Source organism: Symphodus melops (genome assembly GCF_947650265.1).
Source record: "Symphodus melops genome assembly, chromosome: 4".
Lineage (NCBI taxonomy): Eukaryota > Metazoa > Chordata > Actinopteri > Labriformes > Labridae > Symphodus > Symphodus melops.
Window position 1 is genome coordinate 5,485,969 of NC_136694.1, and position 23,133 is coordinate 5,509,101.

General features: G+C 41.7%; 2 protein-coding genes across 3 annotated transcripts in view; one reads left to right on the forward strand and one right to left on the reverse strand.

The window, feature by feature from the left end:
* elk4 (ETS transcription factor ELK4) lies at window positions 1-15,246 on the forward strand. Of its 2 annotated transcripts, none has more exons than XM_079342638.1 (6): window positions 1-231; window positions 6,499-6,713; window positions 8,514-9,272; window positions 9,859-10,101; window positions 11,081-11,200; window positions 12,113-15,246. In XM_079342638.1, the coding sequence occupies exons 2-6, from the start codon at window positions 6,507-6,509 to the stop codon at window positions 12,209-12,211; spliced, it is 1,428 nt and encodes a 475-aa protein (XP_079198764.1). In that variant the 5' UTR covers window positions 1-231; window positions 6,499-6,506; the 3' UTR covers window positions 12,212-15,246. The 2 variants fall into 2 exon arrangements, with proteins under 2 accessions (XP_079198764.1, XP_079198765.1); XM_079342639.1 differs by having other exon boundaries at window positions 2-231; window positions 9,862-10,101.
* The window catches only part of mfsd4aa (major facilitator superfamily domain containing 4Aa), a 17,684-nt gene continuing 8,415 nt past the window's right edge, over window positions 13,865-23,133 (reverse strand). Inside the window, exons 6-10 of the mRNA XM_079342637.1 lie at window positions 22,427-22,600; window positions 17,171-17,318; window positions 16,477-16,547; window positions 15,957-16,077; window positions 13,865-15,695 (exon numbers count right to left, since the gene is read on the reverse strand). Of these exons, the coding sequence (XP_079198763.1) occupies window positions 15,643-15,695; window positions 15,957-16,077; window positions 16,477-16,547; window positions 17,171-17,318; window positions 22,427-22,600 (567 nt within the window). The 3' untranslated portion in view covers window positions 13,865-15,642. The remainder of the gene's footprint in view (window positions 15,696-15,956; window positions 16,078-16,476; window positions 16,548-17,170; window positions 17,319-22,426; window positions 22,601-23,133) is intronic.

Below are 23,133 nucleotides of genomic sequence, written 5' to 3' on the forward strand. Positions count from 1 at the left end.
TCTGGATATTCAGATATACGACGTACTTTGAACGCATCATCTTTTCGGAAGAATAATTCGCCTGTGGGAGCCAAAGGCAGTTTAATGTGTGTTTTATCCGAGTGTTTTCTTGACACCCTTTCCACAACTCGTTTTCTGAGCCATGGTACTATAGAAAGCTTTCCAGCAATGTTTTGGGAATATTTTTACGCGGCTCGAGGACTCGGAAATTCAGCGGGCTCTACGAGCGAGGTAATGTTAGCACATAGGCTAACGAAGCTAGCTTGTCCTATTAATTAAACTAACATGCATATTGTGATTTTTTCTTCTCCTCGGTTGTTTGGAGACACGTTGAAGAAAAGTTTAAGCATGTGAAACACATGGACTTTGAACTATTGGGAAACTGCTGGTTGACTGGGTTGTGGGTAACGAAACCATCGTTGTTCATCAACAAGTGGTCTTTTATTTTGCTCTGTGTGGGCTCCTGGCTCTCTGACAGTGGAAACCAGTCACTCCAGTCCGATGGCATGAAATAAACCACCTTATAGGACTGGACTGACCTCGTTTGGGAGATCTTAGTGCATCGTTTATAACGTTTAACGCTAATGTGGGATGTTACATAACGCTCATCTGTTACCTTACTGTCCTATTTTTACCCCGATATCATCGGTTTTAACATGACAGATTGTGTGTGTGTGTGTGTGTGTTGGGGGAGGCTGTCACCACACCAGCAGGTTTGGATGAATCTGGGCAGATTTACTCGTATCCATAAGTAGATTACACACACACACACACACACACAGACACACACACACACACACACACACACACTTGTTGACAGATTCTAACATGCAGAGCAAGTCACAGTCAGTCTCTAACATCGAGCTGACAAAACAACATAATTCAACCTTCTGACAGTGATTCCTGGTGGGACAGTTTGGGGGTAAATCTCAGCTGTCAGTCTGTGAGTTGCAGGATAAATCCACATCAGGATATCTGAAGCACTTACAACAGAAGAACACACATCTCTACTTTAGAGAAGAAGTGGGGTTTTTCTTGACATGAGTGTGTCATTTCATGAGGCAGTGTGCAAAACTCCATCTGCACACTTGGAAGGTGGCTTGTATTGGGTACAGATTGTTGTTGTTGTTGTTGTTGTCATAAGATATTACAAAATGCAAGATGGGTTTTGGCCATTGATTAAAAAAAATCACAGAAATGTTGGTTTATAAAAGGAAATAATTGACTATTATTAAATGCATGGACAGCCTAGCAGATTCTCAGCAATTTTAGTTTTGATTACATTTTAAGTTTTGTTATTTAGACCAAAAAGCGTCAGCATCATTTGTAGTAGTATGAAGAACTTTATGAACAAATGAGACTGACACGTTTGCATGCACCTTGATAGTTGAAGTTGTGCCACCTCTGCTTCTTTAGTTTTATATCATTTAAAAGTCTGATGCTCCTTTTTAATTTCTCTTACAAGCACTAGGTTTAAGCAACAAATTCCCCTGCTGCATACACAGCTGTGATCGAGGTAGCGCCAGTGTATGAAAAGGTGGAAAGATTTGACTGAATAATCATTTGAACACATCCTATTGATAATAAGTAATAAAGACTTTTTATAATTTAATTTTAGAATTTTATAGTAGGGTTCAGGAAAAGCAACATGCTCTCTGGCTCTTTGTTTATGGCCTCTCCAACCACCAAGTCTAAACAAGACTGAATCTTCATGTGGAGTGGATTTCCTCTTTTTCATCTCGCAGACATGCTGGCTGTCAGGATGCAGAGACACAGCGGGACCAAGACCACTGAAGCTTTTTTTTTTTTCTGCAGGTAGAGAAATGAAAAGAGTAGACAGCCCTTTGCTCCAAGAAACAAACCGTTTCTCAATCTTTGTTAACACAATGCCTCCTCTCCTCCTGAGGAAGTCACTCCTTTCTGTGGTACCAGTGAAGGGGCAAAAAAGAGATGAGTGGAGGGCAGGTTGGGGCTGAAGAACACACTTGCTGCGTTTACATGGACACAAATAATCAGAATAAAAGCTTGATCAGAATAAAAATGCTGCATGTAAACATGTCAATCAGAACAGACCGATCCGATCAGGCTCATTCCGACGGAGAGGGGTGGTTAATGCTGATCATTGTTTGGCTCAGGATCCATGTACACGCTCGATCCGATCGTGTCTGCCTGACTGGGGCCAAATGGTCTCCCAGTAAAGTGACATGTTTCCATCAGAGCCTAATGTTTACAGCCAGACTGAACTTCAGGAATGATGGCTGTGTCATCTGAAAGTTTAGTCTCTCCTCTTACTCAGTGAACTCCATGAGGACTATGGTCTTCCACCACTTTTGTGTTTTATGTAAAAGTCTCATTAATCTCTTTTATAGATAGGATTTCATACAACCTTATTTTATACCAATATTACATCACGGTAAAAGAGTCTACTTTGGAGCGACGGTTTCGTTAGCTGCAGTAACATCTGTGATATCAGCAGGTTGCTTGTAAACTGTTCATTCATATGATATCAATGTTGTCGTACTTGCATTAAAACTGATTCCGCTACGTCTGCCTAAAAATAATGACCTTTAACATCAGGTGAGACAAATGACACTGCAGAAGAATCAAAGTCACAAGCTTATACAGCCTCATTTTAAAGTCCTGGGGCCTGTACTGCAAAGCGAGTTCCAGGGTCTCTTTGGGTGATCTGGCTTCACTAACCCTAACATCAGAGCTCGTGCTCATCAGTCCTACGAAGCTGTTTATCAACCTGATCTGTACACCCAGGGTTGCCAAGAGCGCGTTCACGTGAAAGGGGCGGAGTTAGCGTCATTTAACCTATCACAATCATCACCGCGTCTGCCATCAGCCGATCATCATATCTACAAACATATTTACAAAAAGTACATCCTATATTAAAAATATACATTTGTTAAGACAAACCGGCTCCCAAGAGACACAGCTGCAGAAACAAATGCGGGAAGGAGAGAAAAAAGGAAAATCTGCAAGTAAAAACTGCAGCTTATATTTATTCCATCGTTTGTTCACCTTATGATAACTCCTGTTTCTTCTCTGATCGGAATGTGTTGCTCTGACTCTTTAAAGTGGAGAGTAGAAAAGGTTTTAGAAGTTATTTTTAAACTGCAGCTCTGACCATCACAAACAGAGCGACTTTGGGACATTAAACTTTAATGAAAATACAATTCAACGCCACAAGAAAATATTTGTACTTGTACATCTTCAACTAAAATTTTACAGCACTTTTTTCAGTCTCTCTTGAAGGATGTCAGTGAAAAATAATCATTAACTAAACAGACTATAGTCTAATGTAAAATCATGCGGGCTACATGAAGCGTCCTCCCCCCTCTCCATCAGCTCCACAATCAAAAGATCTGATTGGTCAGTGGGTGGAGCTTTTCACAGTTTGATCTCTTATCTCCAACATAACCTGCTCCGGAGCTGGTTTTGTGTTCAGCATATGTTACCGTGGTAACATACCCAGGTAAAAAGTAATCCACCCTCGTAGGACTGAAAACCCAGGGTTAACCCTGAAGTTACCTCGCTAAGCTCAAATCCTGCTTCATCGTACAGGCCTCTGATGACAAGCATCGCATTCACATTTACAACCAATAAGATCACAGTCTAGACAGTCAAAGCCTTTAGAGCAGGAACTATAGCAAGTTAAAAAGTCAATGGTTCCAATGTCTGAATGTTGCATACAATATAATGTTCACATTATTTTTAAACTATGAGGAAATATGTCTCCCATTTTCAGGATGTAAAACAAAACAGAGTTTAGAGTTTTCACAGGTCATTTCTGATGATTGTTCACAAACAGGCTGAAATGTCGACTTCTTCTTCTGATGTTATACCGGCAGATAAGACGGGTAGGACCAGTCTGCACATGTCGCATTGGTTTTATTTTGTTATTCATGAACATGCAGAGCATAATCTGATCATTTTATTGAGCATCCATGTAAACGGTGAATTCGGAATGATTTCAGTCAGACTGAAGAAATTGTGCACATGTAAACGTAGCCGCTGATCAGTAGAGTGTTTGGGTGTATTCACACCTACCTTGTTTGGTTCGCTTAAAACAAACTAAAACCCGGACCTTTTGGGCATGTGTGAATACAAACCATCGAACTCAGGTGCGCACCAAACAGCCGGACCGAGACCCAGCCGAAGAGGTGGTCTCGGTCCGCTTCCAAACGAACCCTGGAACGATTCGTTTGAAGCAGACCTCAGTCCCGTAGCCCGTTGCCTCACGCATTAAGGGAAATAATTGTTTGGTTAGCAGCACAGTGTTCTTGTTTGTTTCTATTGCCTACTTCTTTGATATAAGACGCGGAGGTAATCTTTAGTCTATCTTTCAGACACTTTCACTAGTGTTTCATCGCTCTGTTCCTTTATTATCCAATACTTTTAAATCACACTGACTATGAACAGAACAGCGGCAGTCTGATCCTCCTTTCCCCTACGCCACATACTTCATTGATAACCTCGACCACATTCATCATAACTCCGGTTGATTGCCCACACATAGATCTACATTTTCTACACAAATATTTTCGTACCTGTACTAAATGGATGAAAAAGTTGCTAAAATGTTTAATACCAGGACGGCGAGTGCAGCACGCAAGCTCTCCATGATTGTTTACTTTCATCTTGCGATTACCGCTTTACCCCGCCCTAAACCTTTTTATCCAATGATTGAACGATCTTTGCACACATGTGGTTTTGTTGATGAATTCTGGGCCTCTTGTGAAAAGTGCAATGTGAAAACAAACCGCACCAAACCAAAAAAGAAACCTTGTATTTGGTCCGAACCAAAGAAAGCAGACTTTCCTGGTGTGAATGCACCCTTGGATTGGCGGAGAAGCCATTATGTTAATCATTTGTTCCGTCTCATAAGGCATCTTTAAAGTCTGAGCCTGGATGCAACAAAACTAGAATACCTTGTGCACACACCCACTCAGCCCTCAGGTCCAGTCAGCTACAGATTAACCGTCTGTGTAGGCGTTCAACCAGTGCCTATGGCATCTCACCCCCATATAGGGGATGGAAAAACCCATTCAAAAGTATCATACTGCTACATGGCGGTTGCATTTTTAGATGTGAAAAGTCATATAATATAGAAAAACAGTAAAACAAAAGCCCAGTACTCAAATATTTCTACCCTGTCACCCTGTCATTGTGGTTCATGCAACCTACTAACAGGGCGTGGCTTTTTCTTTTTCTCTCCATAAAACTCAACAAGAGCGAACGTAATGTCTCTCTGAGGGTTAATAAATCATCCTGAAATTCTCTTTGGAGGTTAAAGTGCAAGCTGAACGTGCACCATGCAGTTTCATGGTTCAGTAAAAGTAGAGATGAGATAAAGCTACTTCAGCGCTAATACTTGTGGCGGGGTTGCACATACCTGGGGCCCGCCACAGTAAAAGCATGCATTAATGCATGTGCTAAGTCCTGTTTGTGCATGTGCAGGCCTATGTGTGTGAGAAGCATGCCTTTCAAGAACAGAGAGTGGAGACAAGAACTTCCCGTCGGGGATTAATAAAGTGTGTAAAGTCAAGTTAAACGCCTGCAGATGGTAAACATGCATCATGCTCAATAATACAAATGTCTGTGATGTTACTTTAAACTGTAAGCAGAAAACGTGCTATTAGGATATTCTGTTCACCTTGGATGAAGCTCTTATTTCAGGGTGCTTTCTGAATGTCTCTCCCTCACCCCCGTTGGTTTGAATTCACTCCTTCTTGATGATCATTCGTTACCTCCATCTGTGAGGGGGCTTTTCATTTTAAAGGCCATATGTTGGAACGCTACACTTTAAAAGCCAGATGTGAGCAAGATGTTTGGCTTTGATTTGCAATAGTGAGTAGCCACATCACAGTGGAACATTTTTCAAGGTGTTCTTAAAAGAAACGAAAACCCCCCCAAAAAACAGGTGTTAATGATGAAGTGGTAGTTTCTTGTTTTAAAATAATTGGCCAGTGTGAGCAGTGCTGCTGCAGACCGTTTTAACCACTGGTGATGGAATAAGTTGTATGGTTGCATTATCTCACTGGAATGTGGTTCATATGATGGAGCAGTGTTTCTCCCACATGGTGCACCTGGAACTGTGACACAGCCTCTTATTCAGTAACCTTTGACTGTAAACGGTTTGTTATTTTAAATATTCACATGAAGTCGATTTTTACCAACGTTTTCCCTTTGCTGTAATGAAGCTCACATTAAAACCTTAGTCTGAACTGAATTGCACATTTATTCAAACTGACTTTTGGCCTCACTTCTTTGGGCTGATATCCGTGCACATGCAGAATGCTTGGACTTTAATTCATTTAAAAAAAAAAAAAAAACCCTGTCAGAGCAGAGTGGATAAAATAAGAACTTAATTTCAGCTCTCTGTTTCCCTAGTGGGCGGAGGAAGTCCCTCCTGTTGGGTTGCGAGCAGCACTTTTTGTGGTTTATTGACTTGTAATTGTTCTCTCCTATTTCTGTCTTTTTTTCTTCAAGTGAGAGACATGGACAACTCTGTCACCCTGTGGCAGTTTCTTCTCCAGCTCCTATTGGATTCCAGTAATGAGCAGCTGATCTGCTGGACCAATGAGGAGGGGGAGTTTAAACTGCTGCAGGCGGAGGAGGTGGCCCGTCTGTGGGGAGCCCGCAAGAACAAGCCCAACATGAACTATGACAAACTCAGCAGGGCCCTAAGATACTACTACGACAAGGTAAGCACATCAGCTCCCTTTGTCTTGGACACCGCAGTGACTTTCAGGTGACTAATAACGGCCGCTGTGTTTTCTGTTTTTAATTAATTTAACATTAATTTATAATGTTAATGATGTAAGCCACCACAAAACCATTATTGAGTGAACCATCAGCCAGCTGTTTTCCTGCTTTTGATTCAGTTCAATTCAAACATCTTTATTTGTCCCCAGGGGGGCCATTCAAGGGCACACAGAGCAGTAAATGAACGACGATGCTAAAACATTTAACCAAGATAAGAGTCAACAAAGAATAAAGTGTCGAAGAAGAATAGGTGTCAAGAGTGTTAAAATACAAAATTACAAAGTTAGATACAAGGAAGAGCAGAGAGAAAAGGTCTAGAGGTTCAAAAACACAAGTCATAGAGTTAGATTCAGAGGACAGTAAAGGACATGCATGTAACAGATGAAAGCAGACGTGAACAGACGTATATGATGTAAACAGACATGCAGTAGACTGTTGAAATAGACGTAAACAGAACTAACTAACTGACTAAATATGTACTAGCTATAAACAAAGATGAATGCTGAAGAATAAAGTGACCGTAGTGCTATGATGGATACGATACGGACCTGATATCAGACAGAATAAAGTGATTGGACACATCTCCTCACCTCTTCATCCCCACAGGAAACCTGAAGAGACATATTTCTTGACTAAACACACAACACTTCCTAGCCTTCCTAGTCCAGGTCCAAACTACAAACGGGATGTTCTTTAACCTCGCTGGCTTGTTAAACTTTGGACCAATTACAGCTTTTTTTCCCCCCGCACATTTCTGATGTTGGCCTGTGTGGCTAAAAGAATGTCAGAACATGGTTGGATAAAACAACCCTCTGAATAGTGGATTGGCCACAATGTGGTTTGTAGAGTGGAGTTTTAATTGAAGTCCTGTTTCTCTTCTTCACTGACTCCATCTGACATCCAAAGCCTGAGACAGTCGGCTCGTTCTGCTAGAACAACATATAGATCGTTTGAGGTATCCATTATGTTCACAGAGCCTTCCTTGAATGCTGATGTGATTCCAATGTACATGTTTATGACCAGTTTACCAATGCCTTTGAACAATGCACGACTAAAGGGAAATGTATCCATCTGTCTGGAACACCCTCACATACTATATAAATATACATTGCACACTAAGTTGTTCCCTGCAGAGCTGTCTTTATTTTATTGCAAGTTATAGAAAAGTTCTTGCATAGATAGGAAAAATACCCAAGTGCAGACGGCGCACTTTAATTTGACTGTAAATGATGTAATAATGCTACATAGTCGCACATGGTGCATGAAGCAACAACAAGAAGACCACTTGGTAACTATTTCTGTAAGGCAGCTGCATCATAGAGTGACTGTGCAGCACAATAAACACAAGTTAATTGCACCTAAGCATGGTCAAAGTCCTGCTGATGGAGAGAGAGAGAGAGTGAGAGAGAGAGAGAGAGAGAGCGCCATCCGTCTCTCAGTCTGCCTGTGGTTTGACAGAAGCACAGCCTGGCTCAGTGGGCGTTCTGGGCTGGGCTGCTCTGGTTTGTTTGGCAGCAGCATTAGTGGCTGCTAGTTTGGTACAGACAGAGCTGTCCCCACGCACAAAGCTCAGCTGTGGTCTCACACTTCCATTTTTTTCTTTAAGAGCCTCTTTGGTGAAGGCAGACTACTGACATGTAAATCTTGTGTCTCCTGAATTGGGTCTGCATACAATTGATGTATCATTTTACTTTAATATCTAACAGATCACCTGGTGCATTTTTTTGTTTGTTTTCCAGAACATCATAAAGAAGGTGAATGGTCAGAAGTTTGTCTACCGCTTTGTGTCATACCCTGACATCCTGAAAGGGGATGTTGCTACTCGAGCAGAGGGCGGGGACGTCGGTGCTGGGGCCCTTCCTGTCCTGTCGAAGAGAGGGGACAGCGTCCTCCAGGAGGATGAGTCTGGGGAGCGCAGCAGGGTGGCAGGCAGCACAGCAGCTCTGAGCTCCAGCACCAAGCAGTCAAACCGTAATGACTACATCCACTCCGGTCTGTACACGTCCTTCACCCTCAACTCGCTGCAGAATGGACGCCAGCTCTTCAAGTCCATCAAAATAGAGAACCCAGCAGAGAAGATGGCTGACAAGAGAGGGGTCACTGCCTCAGCCCAGAGCCAGGAGCAGTCGCCTCAGCCTCAGCAGCCCAATGCTTTGCCATCCGTCATCAAGTTTGGAAACACCCCTCCGAAGCCAGCGTCGGCACCAGCACAGCCTCCTCAGGCTGGAATAGAGCACGCGCTCACGTCCAGCCGTCTGGATTCTCTGCAAACACTGCCCACGAGGGCTGCAGACGCCAGCACACACTCCCCACTGCCGTCCCAGTCCATCTACACATTCGAACACATCCGTCCGTCAGAATCACCGTTCAGCCTACAAGACCTGACCTCGGCCAGCCCATCCCCAAGCCTTGTGCCTGACTCCTCCCAGGAGCTGGTGATTGACAGTGACATTGAGTCAGGATCATCTCAGCCTGCAGACTCTCAGGCACTGGAAAAGGCGAGTATACTCAACACACACCTCAACAGAAATGAATGAATGAATGAGTCATCAAAACAGCTTAAAGGGTTTTTTAAAAGGACATGAAAACAAAACAGCTTTGTTGGTTTCTATAACTTTGGAAGAAAATCATTCTAAATTCCATTTAGTTTATTAGTTTGGATATTTATATTTATGCTCTTTCACTTATTCACACTTATTATGTGACATCCTAACTAAAAGGGAGCAGGTGGTTTTCGATGGTTGGAGGTTTAGCAACTTGACAGGGTCGTGTGTGGCCAGGCGAGACTGCTTCATTGTTTTTTTTACTTTTTCAGAGCTTATTCATGCTCCCCATATAAACGGCCATCAGCTCATTGCAAGTCAGATACAAATGGTTAGCTGTTGAACTGAAATCATTGGCAGATCATGTCAGTGCCGGCTTTCCTGTGAATCCAGACTGAATTCATTTTTAACCAACAGTTCACTGCCTGCAGTTCATCATGTGTGAGAAAACGTCTCATATTCGTTATAAATTCCTGATCCTCGGATGTTTTCATTGTACTCCATGTATTTACACTGAGAGACATTTCTGTCCCTTGTCCAGCAGGTGGACAGCAGCATGGTTTTGTCAGGAGAGGAGAGCAGTTTGGTGGATGCTGAGACCAGTTCGTCCTCGGTGAGCAGCTGCACCACGGTCAGCACTCAAAACTCAGGAAAGACACGCAAGCCGCCCAAAATCCTGCAGATCAGCCCGCCCACTCTGCTGGTCACCACCTCGGACTTCTCCCCCATGAACCTCTGCAGCCCCTCTCTACCTACTGCCTCTCTCACACCAGCAATGCTGCAGGTAAAAGTTGATGATCGATCCAATATGGCCGCCGTACCGGTTTAATAATGTCAACACCATGTTAAGCAGCTTGAACATGACACAAGACAGAGGATGCAAAGAGCTGCTTGTTATTCGTTATCCTGACTGGACAACCAAAACATGACGAGTCTGAATGATTGAACACGTATGAAACATAAAAGCATTTAAAGAAAACGTGCGGTAAAAACGGGTTTAGCTGCAGCTGTGATCGATGCCTTCCACATGGGTCACTGCTACACGATACTCATTAAATCATGTAGAACCATCTGCAGACACTAAGCCTGACCAGTAGGTGGCAGCAGTACATTGAACCTTCCTGATCATCCAATGTGATGCAGGTTGCCTCATGACTGTTTGTGCCGCTTCATATAATGAACTGGTCTATTAGATCTGTTGTGTCAGACAGAGTTTCTTCTGAAGGCTCGGCTCAGGTTTGATGATCACGAGATTTAGAATCAGATGCATTCAGACCGGAATGTGTTCCTCTTCACTTTACTCCGCTGTCTGTGGTTGACTTTAAACATGGCCTCTTATTCACACGGGTGATGTACGCATTTAAGATGCTAAAAGAAAAGAGTTTTTAATGTTAAAGTGATCAACTTAGATTGAGCCTGAATAATTAAAAGGTAAATTATTGAAACATACACACAGAAGATTTGAAAAATTAAACACAATGTGAACTTTCTTTGTATGATTCCCCACACTTGTTTAAATATGAGCTGTATCTAAGATTCAGCATTTGCAATATGAACTTTCTCTGTAATAACACAGACATGTTCCTTTAGGATTTCTATCCCATTTTTTGATCTTTGTTTTTACAGTTTTAAGCCAGGAAGTTCAACAGTCAGGTCCCATCTTAAAGAAAAGCATCTACATTTGGTCAGTGTGGGCCATGCTGTTGTTTTGGATTAGTCCTAACAAAAACACACTCTTGTTGTTGTTCTTTTTTCCTCTCCAGACTCCCACTCTGTTGCTAACTCCCAGTCCGCTGCTGTCAAACATCCACTTCTGGAGCACTCTGAGTCCGGTGGCTCCCCTCAGCCCAGCCACACGACGCCAAGGAGCCCACCTGTTCCAGGTAACATTTGAGAGCAGGGTTACCTCTCCAGCATAACGTCATAATACAACATGAATGGATTTACGTTGTTAGGAAAGCGAAATGATATGAAAGGGACACACGGTGGAGTCTGCATCTGCACATCAGAGAACATGAGAGCTCCTTTACTGACTCATGAGTCATGTTAGTCAGAAACAGCCAGAACACTCGATAATGAAGGCTGTCGTGCTTGTGCCCTACATGAACTGTGCCATGTACGGACTGGTCAAATGAACTGGACTTAAGGGTTGAAGGGTGCTGAGGCACGGTGCAGATCGCCTCGTGCGACCGATCACAGCTGTTAACGTGTGCATCAGGTTCAAAGATGTCGCCCAGAAAAGGCGATCTAAAGACAGTCTCTTTGTTTAGTGGTCTGATTAAAGAGCAGAGCTCATTCATTTCACCGGACTGCTCCCATTCAGATCAATGAACTCTTTTTTCATGGGAAAAAGAAAGAAGGAATTTATTGAATCACTGCGACAGCATTTTGTGTTGAAAGTTTCCGATTGTCACCAACCAGAGTCAAACCCTGCTCAGTCTCTTCTTCTTCGCCTTTTTAGATATTTATCTTACCTTCTCACACGTCCTCTCTCGGGCCAGCTTAATTTATATACGATTCCAGCTTTAAAGAGCTGCTGGGTGTTCATCTTTGCTCCATGCTCGAATACGTCGGCAGAGCCTGGGTTACTCCAACAGCTGTGTGTGTAGTGTTTAAAAAAAAAAGGTCACTGTGGTTTAGTAGGGACATCCAGCAGCACAACATGAAATGTGTGCATTTAAATATGGATCAGCATAATAGATGTCCTTTAAAAGACTGCTGTCTTTGAGATAACTGTGTCTTTTTGTTAAATCTGGGCCGAAGCTGTCTTAACACACATTCCTGCTCTTTTTCAGTTTCCATCAGTCCTCACCCCACAGTTCCAGATCCCTGTACACAGTATGGATGGGACCAACACTCCAGGGCCCATTTCTCCAGACCCTCAGAAGACATAGGGTTAATCCTCACCAGCATCAAGCCCCCCCCCCCCCCCCCCCATCTCATTCTCTCTCAAACAGAACGATCACATAGGAGCTGCGTCTTTGCCATTCCTCATCACTCCGGTGCTGCCACAGACTTTGCACTACAAGCAGAATTTCCGAGGGAGGATCTAAAGGATCTAAGGGGGAATCAGCAGGCCAGGTTAAAGGACGATGAGAACATTTGAGTTTGTTTCAAAGCATTTACACCCCCACAGATGCTTTCCTACTCTCACACACACACTCGTGCCATCTCTCCTTGTGCACTCATGGATTTATTCCGTCTGTTTTTTTTGGGATCCTCAAGTCAACGATTCAAATGAGGGAGGACTAACCATGGCAACAATAGCTGCGTGTAAATTGAACCCTCTGCAGTGACAATCTGCTTCATACTTGGACACACTGAGCGGTGATATAGTAGACTCCTTTTCTAGACTGTCCTTCTTGTCTTGTGCGCCAGTGTTACATTTAGTCATCAGTTTCTAACCTCTGCTGACAATAATTCTGTTCCCTCTCATGCTCTGTCCTTAACTAATACTCTTCTTGAAGGGTAGTGCTTTAACCCCGCGCGGTGACTCTGATATCTTTTACCCAGATCTTGCCTGCCTCAGTGTGCACAGTTTGCTGCTCTGTGAAGCCATGTCCAGCACGACTTTGACCCTGACAGTAACTGACGTTCACCTCGGCCACAATCAGAGTTAGCATGCATTTAAACTGTGAGCATGTTCTAATGCAACAATAACCCCGCAAGCCAGTGTGCTCCGGTCAGCCAACAGCCAGTAAGCTTTCACGTGATGATGAAAGAAATGAAGCCATAATCTTGTCTGTGCATCACCTCAGCTGACAACATCACGAATATCTTCTTTTTCAACTCCCTCATAATGCCTTTTTGAATGAACGTAACCGTTTTAGGCAGCAATCATGTTGAATACACTTTAAGGAGTCGAGGAGTGGTAAAGGAATAATTTGACATTTTGGAAACATTCTCCCTCTAAAACTGAAGTGTCAAAATGTCGATCTCTATCCTTGCATGGACGTCATGTGCCGGGCGTCATGTGATGGACGTCATGTGCCGGTCTCTGTTGGTCACTGGGAAATGGATTGGCCATGCTATGAAAATTGTTGTCCCATTACATGTATTTTTTTTTTAAACACTAAACAAGATGGTGTTTGTTCATTATATCGAGGAAGTGCCCTTGAAGTGCCAGCCAAGGTGAATCTGATTGGCAGCTTGCTCCAGCCTCACGTTTACCACGACGTCTTACCTGACTTTGAGAAGACCGTAAAGAAGTGTTTATTTTTTTTCCAAATGTTGAACTTTTCATTTATGAAAAGTCAAAACCAAATCAGGGCGACATCGTCTCATGAATCAGAAGTTGAAACCATGTAGATTTTTTTTCGAATGAACGAACTGTTGTCACTGCATCAGTGTAGTTCTTTGAAAAATCCAGATCTGAGCTTCAAACCTTTCCTCGCCTTCGAATTCTGTCCACAGGTGATCTCCTGGACTGTATTAGTCAGCCATGAGCACTCTGCAAACCTCTCTGAAGCCATAACTCTGAGCCACACACTCAAGAGGTAGATCCATATTTCTATGCTGTTCGATGTAGAAATTGTGCAACACACACGTTTACGTGATACTTGGATGAAACACGTTTCAGTGTTTTCTTAACCCAAGTGTCCCTTTTTTAACCCAGGGAGGGATGATCTTAAAGGGGGGGGATGCACACTTGTTTTTACTAAACGTACACACACACACCTGCCCCCCTGCATTCTGCAGCCAATCATAATAGTCTATAAGGTGCCTTACCACAGCCAAGCCCAAGTTTAAAGTGGACAAAGCTCCATCATTCAAAAGTAAGAGGAGAGATATACGACAGCACTTGTGTGTTTTTAAGGCCATAACTCTCAGCCCAGGAAGTTTGAATCCAAACTTCACGCGATCTCAAACGTGCTGCGGCGTTCTTCAGGATGTACATACACGCGTTACCAGGAGGGAGTTCAGCTGCTCTCTTTCTAACCTGCTTCTAAATGTTTGTCAAGCAAAGTTTGCATAAAGTATATAATATACATATATCTATGAAACCTGTCTTATTTTTGTGTAACCTCTCTTTTTTTCCCTGTAATACCAATAGAACTCTTAAGATTAATTTCTCTATTTTTGTAACGGCCAGATATTTCGACGTGTGCTTTGTTTTGTTTCCGTTTCCCCGTGCACGTGGGTTGCTTTCCGTTGTTTTCCTCCTCGTGTATTTGGGAGGCGGCTGCCCCACCGCGGCGTCGGCTGTTTTTAGGAATTCAAGCCTTACGGGGGACAAATCTGAATCTCTGTTTTGTATGTGAAGTGTTTTGATATGGTGTTGACTTTGTACATGCAGACTTTGTGACGGGACGTTTGCACTTAAACTTCGGGGGTTCCTGTAGTATTGGATCGTGTGGCTTTTCTAAGACGCTGATTTTCCTCTTTGATGATGAAATGTTGTCGATGTTTGCTCACTGAGAAAAATGTATATTCACCCAAAAGGGAAGACAAATTATGCACTTGGCATTTTATACAGTAAATTGTATCTTTTCGATATATATATATCTAAAGATTTAAAATCATTTGTGATCAGGCACTACCACACTATTTATTTGAATTCCGAGCAGAGCCACAGAGAACTGGCTGCTTGTTTTGCATTTTCGCAGTAACTTTGAGAAACGATAAAATAGCTGCATATTAAACCTCAAGCCCATTCGAACCTCTACCTTCTCTTATCGAGTCTTTCGACTGGTTTCGTTTATGGTTTGTATCATTTGATGTTTGTCCTTAGACTTACCTTTAAATAATGTAAGGTCCAGGACGCGACAGTTCCTGCTTAGTTTGGTCCCGTTTCTGTTTGTTTCATGCTTTTTCAAAATGTTTACAAGCTACTTGTCTTAAGTGGCGTATCGATGTCTGAGAGGTGTCGAGGAAATGTTTATCATGAATAAGATAGTTGAGACCAATAATAAAAGACCTCTAATATCAGTGTTTGTGTTCTGCCATTACTTCCTTTGTAATTTATGTCCAACAACTTCATTGTGTGTCAGAAAATCACAAAATGAGCACTTTCATACTCTGCCAAGAGTCGTATCCCAACAGTTCAATTAAAGTCCACCTATAGAGTTCTCTGTAAGTGTTTTAGAAATCAAGCTGCAGCGGAGCTACAAGATGCTGCAAAATGTGCAAAAAATTCATTATTTCAAGTAACGGTCATCCAATGACCTGCTTGATCAGGAGGCTTCTGAATGTTCAGAAAAAGTTGAGTTGGAGGAGACCAGGAGGGAGTGACTGTTCAGTTTGGACATTAAAGGACGATATGTGCCTTCCCACGCTCCCTTTTCCTCGTCCTTCATGTCCTGAGATCCTCTTATGGATCCTCAGATCAGGAGCTCCCAGGCTTTGGCTTCTCTTCCATTTCTGTGTATTTAGACCAGTCTGAAAGATCAACAGTGTTGATTATTGAAAATATGAGTCATCCACCAGGGACACAATAACACAACAAAACAAATGACTTCTCCTTGGAGGAAATTCTATTTTTCCACTGTTGTTGAGACGTGCTACACACACGCAGGACAAAATGTAAATACATATTCACAATGATACTCTGTATCTTTGTTAATTATATAACGCAATATCATTTCAGTGTTATTGAAAGTCCACACACTCTCCCCATGAGTCGACCTGATAGGTGCTTACCTTTCTGAAAGTTCCTGTGGATGTGATGAATGTAAAGGAAGAGCAGGAACAGGCAGAAGGAGATAAATGAAGCCCCCGTACAACACAACAGGAAAGAGTAACTGCCCTGGCTGTTGATCACCTGTGAGAAGAGACACATCGAATCTGATACAACTCTGCAGCTGACCCTGCACCGCAGCATCAGAACAGGTTTATAAAGGCAGTGTTTACTTTACGCTTTATTCCTTCAGACACAATGAGCAGCCACAGTTCTCCTCCCTAACACTAAGGTGCTGCTGCAGAGAAGCACTGACAATGAATGAGTAGGCCTACAAGTCTTTTCTTGTAATAATTACTTCAGATTTGTCAATAAGGGGCAACTGGTTAGGAAAAGCAAATATGAGCATTTCAAAAGAAAAAGCAAGCATGCAGAAATAACCCTTGAAAAATCAGGAATAAACACCGACTCTCAGAGGTGGTACAGGTATAAATGAAATCAATAAAGTTTGCATTCAAAGACAGTTGTGTGAATATTTCTTACAGATCCAACGATCAGCTGCAGCGCCATCTCTCCTGTGCTGGCACACGTCACCAGGACAGTTGTGGCACAACCTTTGGCACAAGGGACAAACAAGAAAATACATAAAAAACTGAAGATTATAAAATGTTTAATTCATCAATAAACAAGTAAATACTAACAGCACCCAGGATACACTTTTCTATCACTTTTGTTTTTACCATCTCTGCCAACAATGATCTACTTTATCCTACTCATTTTAAGATCTTACTGCTGACCTTTAACCATTTATAGGGCAAGGAACTATTTTTGTTAATTTCCGTACACATTACATATGGCCACCCTTCTGCACCTCAGTAAGGTTGAGAAGCATGTGATCCTCACTCAGCCAATCAGAAAAGATCAACATACTTTACTGATCCTGCTATTGTGGCATTTGAACCAAATATGGTAACTTTGTCAATGTTTATTACAATTGCAATTTTTGAAATAAAGTTCTGTTATGTCCCTGAATAACACTATGAGGTTGAATTTTTGAATTTCAAAGTATTTCAATGTGTGCCCGAAAGCTCTTTAAAAAACAAACAGATGACTATTTGTTTTCTAGGAATTTTAACAATAGATAATATGCTCCCATTTTTAAGAATTAGAGTATGGGACTTCTCAGATACACTCATACTGAGACTTTGTGTATGTCTCAATGTGTGTGCTAGATTACCTTTGTAGTCCAGTATGTCCTCTGTAAAGGCCAGCATGGAGGGAAACACACTGCTGATGCACAGTCCCAACACACAGGTCCCAACGAAAAGGAACACAGAGCTGGTGTAGAAGATCAACAACAGACACTGCACCAGTATGACCCCAACCTAACACACACGCACACACACACACACACATGAGAATGAGACAAACATCATTTTTGACACTTTTGATTTCAGCATCAGAGCTACAGAGCAAAACTCTCTGCTCAAACAAAAACACATCACAAATCTTTTTGTTTAATCCGGGAAAGCTCATCATAGCTTTAAAACATTTATTTCAAAATGGAAATTAAACTTGGCACTGTTGGCTCTGCTATGAAGACGCTCCGTGGGTGAGCTGAGCAGCCTGCCTCAGCTTTCCACAGAGCGTAATGCTAAACCCTCGGTGTGAGGCTGCACCAACAGCTTTAGGCTAGAAGGGAGGAGGGTGGTGGAGGCAAGGCTTCTCCAGCAGCAGCGCAGTGTGAGCAGCGTTAGTGTTGAAGGAATCAAAGAGAAGGAAGTTGTGTTTAGACGGACCGTCTGGTGACGGGCTGGGATTGGTTTGTTGATCATTTAAAACAATGATTCAATCAGCAGGCTGTCAGCTGACCTCGGCTTGTCCTGCATGAACAAACATGAAGCTTCACTGAACAGACAACACTCAACTGATGCAAATATACTCCAAGATGACATGTCATCTGCTTATCTAGTCATTTCATCAATCAACTGGGTTTGTGCTTGATAGAATTTAGCTTGTTTTTTCTTGGTATGAGCGACAGAGTGAAGAATTATAAGCAATGAAGATGATCAAAACAGGATTCAAAATCATTTGCTCTCTGATCATGTTTCCCCTCACTGACAAATGCTAACTCACTGTTAAGTAAATTTATGTGCAAGTTTGATGTTTGAAAGGTTGTATTTGTATATATTTAAAGCTATATATTTTAGCTCTGTTGGCTAGAACTCCATTGTAGAGTGTGTATTATTTTGAGGTTTGCTCTTTAACAGTCAAACCTGGGACCTTTTTATTTTCAAAGGTTTATTTTTTGGGCTCTTTACGCCTTTAATTAAAGACAGGAAAGTGGATAGAGGCAGACATCGGGGAGTGCAGGGTGCCCATTAGCCTCACAGTTACATCAGGCACCCCATGTACAAAGGCTTTAGTCCTCATCACAGCAGCCGTGTGCTGGAAGCTGACAATAAAGACAAAAAGCCCCAAAAATAGCTTTAAAAAAGAAAAAGGAAAAGACAGAGAGTGCAGGGGGACTGACATGCTGGAGAGGAGCCACAGGTTGCCTCCGCCCCAAACCTGGGACCTTGTGTTCTTCAATCATAAACTATGCCCCCCCCCACTGCTAATACGTCACAGCAAGCCTTCTTTATCTAAGGCTTGACTTTTGGAACAAGAAAAGCTGCATTTCAAACACAGGAAACACACTGTGGTCTTCAAGTCATTTCTCTTCATCTAACATTTTACATCAGCCAAATGTGACTACCTGGGAATATAAAGATGATTTGAAGGGGGGAAATTGCATGAACTCTAAATAAATAAGTAGGAAGAAACGTGAAAAAAAAAAGAAGCCCAATCACACTGCTATGAGTTTCCTGCTCAAAGCACAACGGACAGAGCTCATGATCAAATGAGGACATGCACATGATCTGTAGCTTTGTATCTGATCTAAGGGTTCATTTCAGACCTTAAAATCCTTTCTTCTTTTTCAAACGACCTACTCTCAACTATAACTGACTGTATTTTACAACATTAGCATATCTTAGTGGGATATACAATTTGCCCAGTGACACATGCTGCTCTTCATGAGGTGGTATTTTTCTTTAGTGTTTAGCTTTCAACTCAGTCTTTGAGTGAATCAACACAGGAGAACATGATGCAGACCTTATTCTGTGTACAGTACGACAAAATCTGTGCAGTGACAGCCTTAGAAAAAACTGCAGTCTAGAAGCTAAGGGAATGTTTCATCATCCAATATATTAAAAGTACAAAAGAAAGACACAGCAAGCAAACATACAGGACCAGTGTTGTCAAACAGACATCAAGCATCCAGACTTTTATGAACACAAGGGAATATCTGATTCATAGAGAATCTTAAACAGGACTGTTGAAAGTCAGAGGCTTGACTCACAAAGGGAAAGTGTATTTCCAAAAAACACAGCCCTCCAGCTGCCGAAACCCGGGATCGAACCAGGGACCTTTAGATCTTCAGTCTAACGCTCTCCCAACTGAGCTATTTCGGCTATGAAGCTCAGGGAACAGAGACCCTGAATAGTAAACAAACTTAATCCAGAAAATCCCACAGAGCAGTTTCTCTGTCAAAGAGCGGGATTGGTTTATCTACAGTCTCTGGAATGCAGGTTTAAAAAGAGCTCCACGTGACACAGATCCTGTTTGCTGAGTCACAAACCAGGACAGGTGCAGCTAAAGCACAGCTACACTGTGCAGCATGAACAATCACTGTGTTCTCTGACCTTTCCTGTGTGTGAGCGTAGCATGTTTGGCTAATACACTGTGCCCTTTGCTTTTTAAGAAAAATGTAAACCATATTTAACTTTCACTACATCTTTCAATCAGGTTTGGGCCAATGATGAAAGACTACAGACACATGGACAGATGTGTTGCCATGTTGTGAAGCACATCTGTGTGAACACAGTAAGGAAGAAGTTTGTATTTCAGAAACACTGCTCACCAGTAGTGTGGTTGTTTATTATCCACGTTTTATCTCAACACGCATTGTGTCTTTTCGTGTTATTGAATGCAATTAGGAACATACAGACACCTCTGTACAGTAAATGGTAAATGGACTTGAGCTTGTAGGCTATAGTGCTTTTCTACTCTTCTGCGCTTAAAGTGCTTTTTACCCCGCATGTCACATCTACAGGAGCGACAGAGAGTCAGCCCGCAGCTTGAGTCAGTTAAACTCAAAACCAAAGACCAGACAAGAAATCTGGGCGTAGTGATGGACTCAGACCTACATTTTAAAAGCCACATCAAGGCAATTACAAAATCAGCCTAACATCACCTGAGGACATGAGAAAAATGTGTTTTTCTTTGCTTGAAAGTTTTCTTCATGTGATGCAAAAAGCGTCATATTGCATCACATGAAGAAAACTTCCAGGCAAAGAAAAACATATTTTTCTCGTCTCAGGGCAAAATGAGGGCTGGATTCACGACCATTCAACACTACTACCATGTTTCTAATGATACAAAGCTTCATGCAAATGGGTGAAGTATCCCTTTAAAGGACTTATGTCCCAGTAGGACTTATCTTCAGTCGTCTTGATTATTGTGACAGTGTCTTTACAGGTCTGCCTAAAACATCAGTCAGACAACTGCAGCTGATCCAGAACGCTGCTGCTAGAGTCCTCACCAAAACCCAAAAAAATCATTACATGCATAAAACACCAACGAAACAGCGCGAGCAACTTGGGGTGGAATGTCTTCCCCAAGGACATGTTGCTCCAGGAGCTGGAGATCAAACCTTCCAGTTGAGAGACAAATGACTCGACCAACTTTGTCACAGCCGCCCCACAAAAGCAAACTAAACATATAAAACACCATCTGATTCAAATAAAAATCCCAGCAACTATGCACACATTGTATTAAATTGGGGGAAAAAAGGCCTTCAACTTGCATATTGCAGGAGGAAAAACAGTTGACTAACAACTCCACAGAAAGGTGCTAGTTAGCTTCAGTATAAGCTGCAACCACAAACTACATCTTCAAAAGACTAAACTGAGAGCAGACACCTGACCGGTCAGCACGAGATCTAAACTGTGAAATAAATGTAATCCTTTCAACCCTGCTAATAAACAGCATTAAAAATATTTTAGTTTTTTAATGAAGCAATGGATATGCATGTGTGTGAATGTGCTTAGAATCGTACTGCTACATTATATGCAAAGCAGCCTCTGCCACAGGGTTTGGGTGTGTGTGATGGTATAAAGGACTTGGATAACTCAGAAGCAAAGTGTGAAATAAATGTAGTTTAAAATGTACACCTCAAGAATTTACTTTATACTCACTTATTTACACAAGTAATGAAGTTATATATCTGGGGAGTTCGTCTAAATAAACCCGTCTTTCATTGAGGTTTGTTAACTTTACACATTATGAGGAGTGGGGGCACCAATAATTAAGCTTTTAAGATACTAAATTAAATTGTTTTTTTATTTATTGTCCAAGTACAAAATGGCCCTGGTTTGTCCTGAGAATAGTTCCTTCTTTGTTCTCTAATCACACATTTGTCTGATACATTCTGGAGATAAATAAAGTCCTAACATTTGACATATCAGATAAACATATTCAGTAATTAATTAAAGTCTGATTTTACAGTCGACGTTAAGTCAAAACCTTCAAATACACGAAGATCTAATGACTCTTTGCTCATCTGTTGCTTCAGGCTGTTCACCTCATATTCCACTAGAGGGCAGATCTGTGCAAAAGTTGGTGCTGGTATTGAGTGGACATGAGTCAGAATCAGTGTTATTTTATTATAGATAATGTGTCTTATATGATAAATGTAAGTTATTCGGGTAACCAACAACCTCGTCTCTTTGAGCTGCTTTGAGCAAACACAAACACAAACAAACCTTCTTAAAGTTTAGTGTCCAGCATTAAGCTGCAACATACTGAAGAATCAAGCAGCTGAGAGGTCACCTCCATGAAACAAAACAGGTCAGCTATTTGTTCAAGGATATCTACAGTATATTAACTTTCAGAGGTGATGCACATTCAGATGTTGTAATTCCAGTTTGTTTCCATGCTCAGATATGGGGAATTATTCAAACTGCTTAAAGAACATGTCAAAGCTTTATCTCTATGTAACAAGACACAGTACGTTATTAAATATCTTATTGTGTTCACTTTTTCCAATAAATACTGTAAGTTTTTGGTTTGACATAAACATTTCCAGCGTCGTGACATTTCAACGCTGTAAAATTTTGTTCTTTGTTTGCAAGTGCAGAAATAAAAGGTTGAGCACGACAAAGTAGCTGGCTTTAAGATCCTGTTGTTTGTGTGCATATTTAATCCTCCTCTGGATGACACCACCAGATGAAGTCAGGCATGTGGCCAGGTCAAATATTTGATTGTACCTCTCATATGACATCTGCTCTATTATCTTTTATATTAAACTATGGTGGAGTGTTACTCATAAGTATCTATTTAAATGTTTGCGATCAAAAAATATTTACTTTATGGTTAATTGTGTTCTTACCAGACTAATGGTGAGCAGCCTGGATGATGTGTATTTGCTAGACAGGTAAATGAAAGCCAATCTTCCCAAAGTGATGGCTGCCCAAAATATACTGTCCAGACAACCTGCAGTCTTGTGACCCATCAGCAGAGGAGGGGACACCGCGTAGGTATAGACGAAGCCAGCGTAGGAGCCCTGCGCGACAGGAAACACAAAAGTTGATTAACACAGAGCAGAGGTCTGATATTTGGATCCCTTTGCTCGTGGCACCATAAAAAACTTTGCCATATTAGCTATTATCACTTCCTGTTTGCAGTGTATCCATAGAGTCACAGACAGCAATCTCGTAATTACTTTGAAGAAAAAGTAAAAAAGTGATAACTTAAAGGCAATATCTGAAGTTTTAAAGAGTGTCTGATCTTAGAGATGTGGCAACTCTCAGCAGTAATTTGATCTATAAAATGGAGAGTGGCTGTGTCAGGTTAAACTGGCATATTCAACAGCTATCACTAGCACTGCTAATGTTAGCCAGTCTGCAAACTAATCTGACATGATTTAGCAACAGATGCTATGATCCTGTGTAAATATGTGCCAAATAAATTGTGCTTAGTGTTGACCTTTTAATGAGTGTTTTTTGAACTTTAGTTGATGTAAAATGTACATTTAGTTCACAGGGAAATTAGTGGCTATCGGAACCCCTGATTAAAATACAACAAACAACCAGACAT

Coding starts and splice junctions, on each gene's coding strand:
- elk4 (XM_079342638.1), top strand. CDS start 6,507: ATGGACAACTCTGTCACCCTGTGGCAGTTTCTTCTCCAGCTCCTATTG. Junction 6,714..8,513: donor TAAGATACTACTACGACAAG/GTAAGCACATCA, acceptor TTTGTTTTCCAG/AACATCATAAAGAAGGTGAA. Junction 9,273..9,858: donor ACTCTCAGGCACTGGAAAAG/GCGAGTATACTC, acceptor TCCCTTGTCCAG/CAGGTGGACAGCAGCATGGT.